The 13,284-nt window shown below is 32.2% G+C and overlaps 1 protein-coding gene across 1 annotated transcript; it reads left to right on the top strand.

Moving 5' to 3' along the window:
- The first annotated feature begins 861 nt into the window (after positions 1 to 861).
- On the top strand, positions 862 to 3,811 carry LOC133288457 (uncharacterized). The gene is made up of 3 exons (XM_061486215.1): positions 862 to 1,241; positions 1,336 to 1,991; positions 2,148 to 3,811. Exons 1-3 carry the CDS (start codon positions 862 to 864, stop codon positions 3,809 to 3,811), a joined length of 2,700 nt encoding a protein of 899 aa, XP_061342199.1.
- The last annotated feature ends 9,473 nt before the right edge of the window (positions 3,812 to 13,284 follow it).

Genomic DNA, 13,284 nt, shown 5'->3' with positions numbered 1-13,284 from the left:
AAGTGTTTACAGTTGTTGAAGTAATCTCTCTATGTATGCCACCATTATGAAACTATGATAAGTTATGGTCTGACTGCAATATGTCTATAGTGCTTTACATTATGTGATTATGATATTTTTGAAACTTAAAACCATGCTATTAAATGTTGGCCTGTGCACTGATACTCCAGTTGCAACCTGACGAGGACTCTGGGTATCTCCGTAAGTCCGTAAAAGCCGGCAGGAATATGATGATGATGATGATGATGGCATGATATTTTTATATGATGATGTTAAATGTTCCATTTTGTATTGTTATTATAAATTGTTGCAGGAGTAAGCGTCATAGTTGGAGAATGCTCCAGCTGTGAACCTTACTGAGATTTTACCCAAAATCTCACCCCCCCTTGACCACCCATTTCAGGAAAAGATGAAAGAAAGTAATAAGAAAGTTATGTGGGAAAGAAAGGGTAAGAGACTGGTACGTAAAGAAGAAGAAACTCCACCTACCTGGGAAGAGAAACTAAAGGATCTAACAGATAGAGGCCTATGGACTGAGGCTATGAAATTATTAATAGAAGCTTTTCCACATTATGATTTCGATGAAGCACTAAGTACACAATGGCTAGAAGAACCACAACCACATTATGACTGGGCTTATGATGCGGCATAAATTATGTTTTTATTTATGATTAGTTAATCTTTTTGGGATTACATTAAATAATGTTTAGTGTTATTTATTTTGTATTGACGTTTTAACGCTTTTAATTTTATATGGAATAAGTATGGTTATGTGTTTCCATTCCGCACTCTGATATTTGCATTCGTAAAGTTTAAATTTAGACTTCCGCGCGTTGAATGCATGATGAAGGTGCACCCTATATGTATTTACATTTGGGGTGTTACAGTCCCTGTGGTGCTTACAATTACAAGTCACCTTGCATGAAGGAGGGAAAGTGTACAAAGAAATTTCCAAAGAGTTTTTGTTCCCGTACGATTATTGATGATGACAGATTCCCTCATTATAAGAGAAGAGATAATGGGAGGGTTGCGAAGAAAAATGGTGTTGAACTTGATAATCGTTTTGTTGTGCCTTATAATGCAAAACTCATTTTAAAGTACCAGGCTCATATTAATGTGGAATATACCTGTCAGACCAGTGCTATTAAATATCTTTTTAAATACATTCATAAAGGAAATGATAGAGTTACTGCTGCTATACATCATTCAGATGATGAAATTAAAATGTTTTATGATTGTAGGTACTGAAATTAATCTCCATTAGCTTTTGAATTACTATGCATGTATTACTTTTTATACTAGACTCCATTTAACATAATTCTTTATTTATGATAGGTATGTATCCGCATGTGAAGCTGCTTGGAGAATATTTGGATTTGAAATTCATTACAGAAACCCCCCTGTGATGAGATTGCCATTTCACTTACCCAATGAAAAGACCGTTGTTTTTCATGATACTGCATCAATATCTGAAGTAAAGACAAGGGAGGAGTTTAGACAATCAATCTTTGAGAGTTGGATGGATGCAAATAAAAAATTTCCAAAAGGTAGGCATCTTACTTATGCTGAATATCCAACTCATTTTGTTTATAATGCAAATAGTCAAGAATGGCATCCTAGAAAAAAAGGATTCTCAATTGGAAGAATAAATCATTTTTCTGCAAATAGTGGAGAAGATTCCTATCTTCGAATGCTTCTTAATTTTAAAAAGGGTTGCACAAGTTACGAGGACCTGAGAACTATCAATGGGGTGATGTTTCCAACATTTAAAGATGCTTGCTATTCTCTTGGACTTTTGGATGATGACAATGAATACATTGATGCAATTAAGGAGGCAAGTTCTTGGGAGTCAGCTTCTTATCTTAGACGTCTTTTTGCTCTGTTGTTGTTCGGTAACTCAATGAATAGACCTGAAAATGTTTGGGGGAAGTGTTGGCAATTTCTCTCTGACGATGTTCTTTATCGACATAGAACAACAGTAGGACATCCAGGTATTCATTATGAACATATCGTTTGCATTATAATTTTTTTTATCATTATTTTTTTCTGTTGAATATACCGCTTTTGTGGTAAAAATAATGTACCATGAGTCATGTTAGAATTGTACTTTCAATTGTCATTTTTCATTGTTTTCCACGTTTCTACAGATGCAAATCTTACTGAAGAACAAATAAAAAACACAACACTTGCTGAAATTGATAAAGTGCTACAAAGTAATGGAAAATGCCTTTCTGATTACCCTTCAATGCCCTGCATCACTGGTGCATCTTTGCTTGATATGCACAATCGCTTAGTGCTTGATGAATTACTGTATGACAGATTGTTTTTGGTTGAAGAACATAAAAGACTAATGAGTTCCCTTACAGATGAGCAAAAAGTTGTCTATGACAAGATAATTTCAGCAGTTTCAGTGGGTACAGGGGGATTCTTTTTTCTATACGGCTTTGGTGGTACAGGAAAAACATTTATTTGGAATACATTGTCAGCATCCATTAGATCAAAAGGCAAAATTGTACTTAATGTTGCTTCTAGCGGGATTGCATCACTTTTGCTTCCTGGAGGCCGGACAGCACACTCTAGATTTCGTATTCCAATTCAGATCACTGAGGATTCAACCTGTAATATACGGCAGGATTCTAATATTTCCGAATTGCTGGCGAAAACAAAGCTAATCATTTGGGATGAAGCTCCAATGGTACACAGATTTTGCTTTGAGGCTCTAGACAAAACACTTAGAGATGTTCTTAGATTTTCTGATTCAAGTTGTGTTGATAAACCATTTTGTGGGAAAGTTGTTGTTCTTGGGGGTGACTTCAGGCAAATCTTACCTATTGTTCCTCATGGAAGCAGACAAGATATAGTCCATGCAACCATTAATTCTTCTTGTCTTTGGTCTCATTGTCATTTATTAACTTTGACCAAGAACATGCGGCTTAGTTCTGGAAGTGACATTCACAATTTAATGGAAATAAAGGAATTTTCTGATTGGCTTCTTAAAGTCGGGGATGGTGTTCTTGGAGATGATGTGGATGGAGAATCTATTATAACAATTCCAGATGAATTATTGATTAAAAAATCACTGAATCCACTTTCAGATTTGATGGATTTTGTGTACCCTGATATCTTGGATCATATTTTAGAACCCACATTCTTTAAAGAACGTGCCATTCTGACTCCAAAATTGGAAGATGTTTCTATTTTAAATGAGAACTTAATGTCTTTGATTACAGGTGACGAAAGAATATATTTAAGTTCAGATAATATTTTGAAGCAAGACGGTAATTCTTCCCTTGAGGATGATGAATTCTCACCTGAGATCTTAAATACCTTCTCCTGTTCTGGGCTTCCGGATCATAAATTAATTTTGAAGGTCAAAGTTCCAGTCATGCTATTAAGAAATATTGACCAATCAAGAGGTTTATGCAATGGAACAAGATTGCTTATTACAAGATTAGGCAATCATGTGGTTGAGGCAACTGTTCATACAGGAAGCAATATAGGAGAAAATGTGTTTATCCCTAGAATGACAATGAGCTCCTCAAGTCATTCTTTTTCTGTAAATTTCCAAAGAAGACAATTTCCCCTCGTCATTTCGTTTGCCATGACAATCAATAAGAGTCAAGGACAATCGATTTCTCATGTTGGAATTTATCTACCCAGGCCAGTCTTTAGTCATGGGCAATTATATGTGGCACTATCCCGAGTAAAGAGCAAAAAGGGATTGAAGATTTTGATAGTTGATGATGATGGTTGTGTAACAAACAGTACCTTTAACATAGTCTACAAAGAAGTATTTCAGAGATTACTGTAATTTATATTGCTTCAGTCGATTGGATATAACGTTGCTCTTTGGTACAGGTAAAATCTGCATTCCTTAAGTTATATTTTTTTCAAATGTTGATTAGCGTTGGATTTTGATTATTTTTATACTGTATTTTTGAAATATGATTCTGAAATTCAAAAGCAAAAAACCACATTGAATAATACTTCTGACAATTACCTGTTCAGTTCTTCTGTTCTTTATTCGCTAAATCATATGTTATGCTAACGTATACTGTTTTTATTTCTTTCATAGTTAGCAAGCTGATGTCAGAGATATTTTGCTGGAACACCGAATAGTATCATGTTATTTGTGAATTATTAATTGTGAGCAGTTTTGACATTATGACATTTAAATTGTTTTTACATTGACATTATTCTATTTATCACTTTTGCAATTGGACGTGAAGGTTACTCGATACAATTAAACGTTTCATCCTACAAAATTTTATTTTACTTTTTTATCTTTCTGAATGCTACAGCCTTTTCAAGTTAAAAATTATAACAATACAATTATTTTTTATTATGATATTATTATTAAGAGTTTCATATCAAGATCAACGTGTGGATTTACCAGTAAGACAACACACCAACGACGACGACAACAATTTTGTTCTTTTTCCCCCGGGCATCGCACGGGTAATTCACTAGTTGATTTATATTGTTTTATATTTTTATATCTTTGTTATCTTTTATATTGACTGTTGTAACTTTGAATGATCATCAACAACAACATATTTATTCCAATGTAATTGGGGTTGTAACATCTCGGGCGCTAATGATGACGGGGAGTGATCGCCGGTGCGAAAAGGCATGGAAAAGGGGCTCCTGACAGGCTTTCAGGCGGGTTACATGAATGAATCGAATCGACACCCGAAATATAGGGATTCCAAAGACTGTGCAGGTATGAGACTGCACAGTTTGTGATAGCTTATAAGAATTAATTGATACTACTTATACTAATAAGATGTATCTACTTTTCGATAGCCCAGAACGGAAGAACTCCATATTGAAGCGTTGACTTGCAATAATTCTGGGCTCTTGGAAAGTTTTCCCAGGAAGTGTGCGAGTGAGGAAAAAGCACACTGAAAAGTCTCGTGTTAGTATACGGGGATAGTCATTGATTCTTGAAGTAGGGGTTCACCCGAAAAAGAGGGATTCCAAAGACTGTGCATGTATGAGACTGCATAGTTTGGGATAGCTTATAAGAATTAATTGGTACTATCTATACTAATAACATGCATCTATTTTTCGGTATCCCAGAACGGAATAACTCCATAGTTAAGCGTGCTTGACTTGCATATTGAAAAGTCTCATGTTAGTATAAGGGGAAAGTCATTGATTCTTGAAGCGGCCGGACAGTACAGGGTCGATGACATTCTTGTAACTTTGAATGTTTATATTAGAGATATATAAAATTATCAATATAGCGTCACTCATCAGCTTAAGCTTTTAAGTTAAATTAGTTCGTTACATGGTATTAGAGACTCGGTATCCAGAGTTCGATCCTCGCCACACCACCCCCCCCCCCCCCCAAATTTTCTTTGGGAAATTTCTTAGCACAAGGAGGCTAGGCCTGATGCATTATCTACCTTTTAATCCCATGGGCTCTCTTGTGAGGAGACGTGTTAAAGATATATAAAACTATTAATGTAGTTTCACTCACCTGCGTAAGCTTTTGAGTTGAATTAATTGTTTACAATTTACAGAAAATTTGTTTTATTTTTTAAAGGGGTTTACATTCATCATTTAACATGACCACACAAAGTTTCCTACATTTTCAACATTTTGTGGGACCCGCATGTTTTGAAGGAAAAAAAAACTACGGCACGCAAAACGAATCTCTATAACATAACACAATCATTTTTCCTACAACATAACTCTTATAAAACTCTTTTTTAAAATCTTATAAACTCATAGTGTCCCAAACATTATAAATTCTAATATCATATCCTTTAAAATTCAATCCTATAAAAACTTTAAAAACAAATCTTTACAGTCATTATATTTTTAAATAATCTTTTAAAACTATAGGATTTTTGAATCCCAACATAATCTTTTGAGGGAAAAGTTATATTTATAAATTTTTTTGTTTACAAACTCTTACAAATTAAACTATATACTCCAAGTAGTACACACTTAAATGTTTGCACTCTCAGGAGTACATAGTTTAGTTTGTATGAGTTTGTAAACAAAAAATTTATAAATATAACCAGTTTATCTTTTAATATCTTAATTCAATACACCCCTTGGAAGTGATTATACCAATTTTTTGGTTTAAAAATTTATTTTTTCTCGTTTGATTTTTCAACAATAATTTTTTACATAATTATTCACATATTTAATATGGGATTAATGTTTTTCTAGTCAATAGAGAATAAGCTTAAAACAATATCATTTTAAAGTTGAAAAAATTTATTTTTATAATTCTAATTATTAGAGAGTTATATTAGTTTTTATAATTATAATTTTTTAATATTTTAACTCTAAAATGATGGCTCGCTAGAGATAACTCGTCTCACCATTTGATGGTGAATAAGAAAAGTAAAATGAATCCCATATTAAACTTTTTGAATCCCACCATTAATAATTTTTTACGTTGTGGTTACTGGTTAGCTTTAACCTGAGCCCCGAAGTGCTCTTTGAAGCATTGTTTTAACTCTAAACAATCAAGAGAACAAGAAAATGTAGTTTTATTAGGGAAGAGAAATGGTGCATTTTTGGGAAACTTTCATTACAACCTTCGTGAAAGCAATCATTATAACTAAGAAAATAGTCAATAGCACAATCATGCAAGGATTGAGACGTCTATTGGAGTACTGTTAAAAAAGTTAGTTTTCGATGATATTTTATCTACGTGCATTATAATTTTAAATATTTTAGGAGTTTAAATTTAATTTATTATTAATGTAACTTTTTTAGGGATTAACGATTTTCTTGTCACATGAGATACTTTAGCAACTCCAAAATAAATTGTTTTGGGGAGAAAAAGTGCAGGATATTTTAATAAAGGATTTAGTTTTTCTCATAAAAAATTATCTCCTATACACATAAAAATGTGAGAGTGATTTTTTTCTCTTTTCTCTTTACATGGTCTCACATGTGTCATGGTCTCATATGTGTCAACACACTTTTATGCGTACGTAGAAGATAAAATTATTATCTACGATATAAGAAATATTAATTCCTTTAATAACATATATGATATAAAAGAATAATAAAATTATTAAAATACCCTACTTTTTTTTTCTTAAACACCAAAATCATATCATTTTGAGGTTGCCGGAGATAATTTTATGTCCTGTTGAAGGAAAAACACTTTCCCCTTTTTTATGTATTAAAGAATGAAAAAAATCATACCTTTGTAATAAAGTAAATTTCTCAATTCAAGTAAAATATTTGGAATTAAGATAACATATCATCTGAGACAATATTAGACTATGTAGCACCGATACTGACACGAGACACAATACGACACGACACTCCGACACGTTAATTTTAAAAAATGTTAGATTTCGACACGTTATGACACGTTTTAATATTAAATATTATTTTTAATTTATGTAACGTATATTATATTTAATACTCAATAATTTAACAAAATAGTAATCGTAATCCAACGAATCTAATAATTAGAACTAAAAACGCAACGCAACGCAATCTTTGAACTTTTTTTTGAGTCTCTACAATGCGTATTGGAGTGTAGGGAAGTGTCGGACACAACACATCTGAATTTTTAAAGTGTCAGTGCTTCATAGATCTTAGACATTCATGAACGAACAGTTATTTTTTTGTCATTCCCTATCCTAATATTTTCCCTCTCTTATCTCTCGTTACCTTAATTTATCTATAAATGATTAACATCCTCTTAAGTGACATGGCCATATCAAATTACACTCATAATTCATTCCCAAGAAATTTTAACAATTTGTGATACATGTTTAACTAATATAAAAAAAAAAGTAAATATTTAACATGAATGAATTGAAAATATAGTTAGGAAAAGAGTTGAAAAGTGGTCCTCGTGGTCTAATTCGATGAATGAAGTGGGACCTTTAAAAAAGCGTTAATATTAATAAGCTCAAAACCATAGGCATACAAATTAAAGAGGCTCTTCCAAATGGATGAATCGACAGTCAAAGTCAAAGTCCTCGTCATCAAAAGTAACTGAAATGAATCTTGCCGCTTGTCAAGTACCATGATAGAATCAAAAGGAAGATTAAACAAAGACTGAAAATTGAAGCTAGTTATAAAGGTGCAGCAATTGTAGTATGGTCCCAAACATGATTTTGGTGATAAAAAAATTCATTCAATGCTCCTTTACCAAGTCTCTAAATTTCGTGGTAGTAACACCACCCTGCAAAGAGACGAAGCCAGCCTAGAATAACACCAAAATGGCGGCAGTTTCTTCATTGAAAAAGCAACATCATTCTCCCCAAAATAAAGGGTGACCAAATATTTGTTTTTCAAATGACAAAGTGGGGCTACTACACTCCCACTTCACAGACACACTCCTTGATATTCCTGTTTTCATGCTTCATAACCGAAACCAAAATCCAACCCAATTTTCAAGTTATTATTCACCAATTTTCAAGTGTTCTCTTCTTCTGAGGAGTAAGGATAAGGAATGCTTCTTGAGGGATGAATGATCCTTTGTCCCCCTTTTTTAAGATGACGTTGTTGATAATTAATGACCAATTCATAGACAACATGTGTCTTTCCCCCTTGCCTTTCGGATCATGTTATGGAGCTTAGTTGAAACCTTGAACAGTAACAGTGGAAGATGTTTCAGCATGACATGTCAATTATCATATTATATTTGATGCTATTTTCTTAGCTAGTGTAGTGTGGTTGATGCGTGGCACTATCTCAACTCGAAAGTTTCAAGATTTCCAATTACTTTTTCATTAGTTTTATGTAAGTAATTTGCTAGATGATTGCGACGTACGGCAGCATTTGATTATTAAAACACAGATGGTAAATGGAATATAAAGTTGTCATTTGTCAAAATATGTAATAGCCTACGGGTTTGAGTAATATGCTATAAAAATAATTATTTAAGGAAAAACAGCTACAATGTTTGTATTTTGAAAGTAATACAATGGTTGGAAAATATTCAATTCCCGGTTTTTTCTCCCTTACCCTATTTTGCTTCAATCTCTATATTTTATAGGGTTTATTTTTATTTTTATTTTTTTGTGGTGTTAGCTACAAAGCCCAACTATCCATGATGTTAGTCCATATGGTCCCAAAACAAATGCCCATTCCTAATGAATTAAGATTGCAGGTGATTGTTAGCAATGAATTGTGCTCATTTTAACAATTTGATATCTGCATTATTTGGGCTAAAAAGAGTTTAGAAGTGCAGGGTATTGGGCCAAATAACACCAATTCAGCCCAACAAGGTAAAAAATGAGAAAATATGCTAAAGGGATGACTTACTCACTCAAATCACTATTTTTCTTGCAGTAAAAGAGCTATGCGGACCAACTCTTTGGAAGTGAAAACAAGTCTGAACCATTGGATGGACAGCTAGCAATTTGGGTTTTTGTTTTAGTTTTTTTTAGTTAATAGGAATTTTTTTGGGTTGTAACTAGAGGATTGAACTTTTTAGTTTTTTTTCTTTGAGAGTCTTCTTGAACATTTTATAAAACTTGTGTGATTTTTCTCCAAGATGACAACACATCTTCAAGGGAGAGAGTAAGGATCTTCATGCAAGCTGATCACTCTACTTCTTCCTAGCTCTAGTTTAGGAATTTCATTTTGTTGGAATACTGGTCTGTAACTCTAACTCTAAGATCTATTTTCTTCGAAATCTGGTAATGCGTGTTACTTTTAATTCAGAAGCTGTAATTTTGTTTGTTAATATGGCTTTTTAAATTCTTTTTTTGTGGTTCAAGATTATTGGATGAATCCTTTATTTGTGTGAACACTGTCAAGCTTTCTTTTTTCTCATTTGATTAGCAATTTTTCAATTTTAATTTCAAGAAAACCATGGGAATGGATCTTGGAACATTTTGGGCATAATCAGTGATTGGGAAATCAGGTTGAGTTCTGTTTTGCTAATTATACACTTGAGGTTAGGGATAACCTAAGGAGGAATTTGACATAATTCATAAAGAGCCAAGAGACCTTGGGAAAGGATTGTAACACCCCGTTTCGGACCGGCGTATTAACACACGTATGATATTAAGTATAGTTACAACAATGGCAACTAAATTAAAACACGGTAGAACTTTTTCTTTTTAAACAATAATGTTTTCATTTAAAAAAAACCGTATTCAAAAATAATTCTCATAACATGATCATAACCAAGAACAATTGCGGAATATAGATTTCTACTGCTTAAGTATCACACAATATATACACAAAGATTGCTAAGTGGTTTCCATAAACCAACAAAGCTTAAACACACACTTACGCAATGTATCAACCTTATATAGGTTCGTTTATTCCAAAACTGCACTTGACTTGTTTACAAATAAATTCTCATCTTTTACTATATGTTAAACTACACACTCTAAGTTTTTCAACAAGGTATCATGAGCTTAATTTGGACTTCTACGACTGAAGATATGCTTACAGTAAGTTAACTACTCAAAACTGTCAACATACTTCAACAACGAGTCTGTACTGTTCCACATCATTCCAAACTGCAGCGCAACCACCTATCTATTTCTTTTCAATTTTAGATATTTTATAGTTAACACTTATACCTTCAATTTGATATATTATAGGTCTTGTTTCAATAAGAAACGAAGGAGTTATGAATTTTCTAATTTAACCAACTTTCGCCGTCAACTTCACTGCAAACTGGGCAGCGAGCTTAAACAGCAACTGCACCTTGTTTTTCTCTCAATGTTGTCCCATATTTTAAGACATTAAAGATTACATCCTAAGATTCACAACGATAGCTCAAACATCTCATTTGACAAAGAACTGAGTGAGATACGACTTATCAAAGTCATACACATTACACTTACACTTTCTTATAAATTTTGACAGCATCTCCACTGTTTATTCAACCACTAGGAATTAAATATTTCCTCTAGATAACAACACCTGATTGACACAGTATTCATTCCATTTGAACTCTATAAAGAGTTCGTTTGTTAGTATTTTATTTTTTTAAAAGACACCTTTTTTCAATTTTTATAATAATTATATAATTTAAAAAAATGAAAAATATTATAATATTTTTATTAGTTAAAAATAATAATTCATCAAAACATTAAATAAATTATATTGTAAATATATTGTTTTAAAAATTTCTTTTCTTTATTTTATTTTGTTTATATTCTCAATCTTCTTTTATATTTTTGTTTTTCTTATCATTTATTTGATGGATAGAATTGTTATTTCAAAAACGGCGTGTCTCTATAAATTTCAATAAGTAGGGTTCGTTACTAAACTCAGGTAAGTCCTAATTTTCTTCGTTCTTTTTTATGTGGTTCTTTTAAGAATCTTCATAGAAGTGTTATTACGCCACTGCATTATCTAATTTCTTCGTTGCTTATTGGCATGTGCTTTGATTTGCCCTTTTACTTTTTCCGTAAATTCTGTTTTTTTTTCTAATTTTGGTGCTTGTCACTGCGATTGTTATCTAAGTCGCCCTGTTTAAATCTATGTGGTTGTGGTGATCACGTCGATACGCTCCTTGTTCGGTATATATGTATATTTGTGTGTTAACGGATTTGAATTTTGCATTTTTTTTTTGGGAGTCTTTTTTTTATCATTCATTATTTATTTAGAAATTTTTTTTTAAGATTCTACAGCATCTGATTCAAACTTTCACAGCTATGACAGAAGAAAGATTTAAGTTTTGTGTGACCAAAGTATTGAGGTGTTGCGGCGTGTTTGGTATAATAGTAAATGGCTGAGCTTTATTTAAATGGATAAAATGGTTTATTATTGTTGTTATTAGCATCCGACTTCTTTAAACTAGGGATTTGACACTCCTTATTTCCATTTAGAATGTGAAATATGTATACTCTTCCTCATCAGATATTTGATTGAGTTGTATTTTGAATGGAACCTTAATTTTAATCATATCATATTATATTAAACTTCTGTAGGAACAAAATTTTGAAATATCTATGAAGTTTGCTATGAAGCTTTAGAAATTATATTTGCAAGATAAAGCTGCTCTCATTCTTGTTCAGAAATCAATTAGGCTTTCTATGTTTATATAGTTGTTGAGCTGTCATTAGCCTTTTATCTTAAGAGTGCTATGATATGGATTACATATCTATATTATTCTAAAGTAAAACCGTTTATTGGAAACTTTGATGATGTGTCGCATTCTCCTTGAATCTGAGGTTTGTGTTCACACTACTTAAATTTAAATATTTTCCTCTTTTAGAAATATTTTGAATTATTTTAAATTAAAATTATTATTAATTCATTTTCGTGAAAATAGTGCAGCTTTTATTATGGTTCAGATTTTGAATGCAACAAAACCCCACTACCTCCTACCTTGGAAATCTATATTATTCTAAAGTAAAACCGTTTATTGGAAACTTTGATGATGTGTCGCATTCTCCTTGAATCTGAGGTTTGTGTTCACACTACTTAAATTTAAATATTTTCCTCTTTTAGAAATATTTTGAATTATTTTAAATTAAAATTATTATTAATTCATTTTCGTGAAAATAGTGCAGCTTTTATTATGGTTCAGATTTTGAATGCAACAAAACCCCACTACCTCCTACCTTGGAAAATTGCCTGCTTTTTTTCTGCGTTGGTGTGTGTAGGGGTTGTTCTATTGATATCATTTTCGGTTTCTTTATTAACAAACGTTGTTCTGATGACGTACTTTTTATTACATATTTTTGTAGGGTTATCTTTTGGAGCTAAATCAATGTTGAAGAACACGTACGTTTGAATATGAACCACATCTTTTTTTTGGCTTGCTTATGTTTTTTTTTTCTTAGTTCACTTTTGTATGGGTTGTTCTATATAATTTACGGTTTCTTTATTAACATATTCAAAGATTTAGTTTCAACATAATCATTTTCATTTTTTTATACTAATTCTCATTTCTTCGTTTTATAGGGCGGAAGGTTTCGTGCTACTGTGAATGATTATTTACATATTCAACGTCTTTCATGTTGTTCGAGGGAGCTGCTATAAAGGGTTCAATTTATTTATGCTTGCATTAATTCAATAGGGTTTATGAAATTGTTTGTGTGTTGCATTATTGAGTTTTCGTGGTGTTATACAATTTTTTATGACATGTTTTTGTAGGGTTATCTTTTAGAGTAACATCTTGAAGAACACATACGTTTTGAATATGAATTCAGTGCGTTTATAGTCAAATCTGCAATGAACGCGAAATTGTGGCTTAACTCTTTGTCTTTCTCAACACCTTCGGTGAATTGCAATGACGCTGATGAAGATGGTTTTGTGTCTTCTTTTGTCCCCACTACAAAAAATATATGAGTTCTTGAGGCTTTGGGTCTTCGT

Source organism: Gastrolobium bilobum, unplaced genomic scaffold (genome assembly GCF_033153095.1).
Source record: "Gastrolobium bilobum isolate Gb01-03AN ecotype WA unplaced genomic scaffold, APGP_CSIRO_Gbil_v1 utg138402, whole genome shotgun sequence".
Taxonomy (NCBI): Eukaryota; Viridiplantae; Streptophyta; class Magnoliopsida; order Fabales; family Fabaceae; genus Gastrolobium; species Gastrolobium bilobum.
The sequence above is the reverse complement of the archived record's forward strand: the minus strand, read 5'-3'. Positions and strand labels throughout refer to the sequence as shown.

Bases quoted from the DNA above. Each gene is read 5' to 3' on its own strand.
- LOC133288457 (XM_061486215.1), top strand. From the start codon at position 862: ATGTATTTACATTTGGGGTGTTACAGTCCCTGTGGTGCTTACAATTAC. The intron at 1,242-1,335 runs GTACTGAAATTA...TATTTATGATAG, and splicing joins AAAATGTTTTATGATTGTAG to GTATGTATCCGCATGTGAAG. The intron at 1,992-2,147 runs GTATTCATTATG...ACGTTTCTACAG, and splicing joins AACAACAGTAGGACATCCAG to ATGCAAATCTTACTGAAGAA.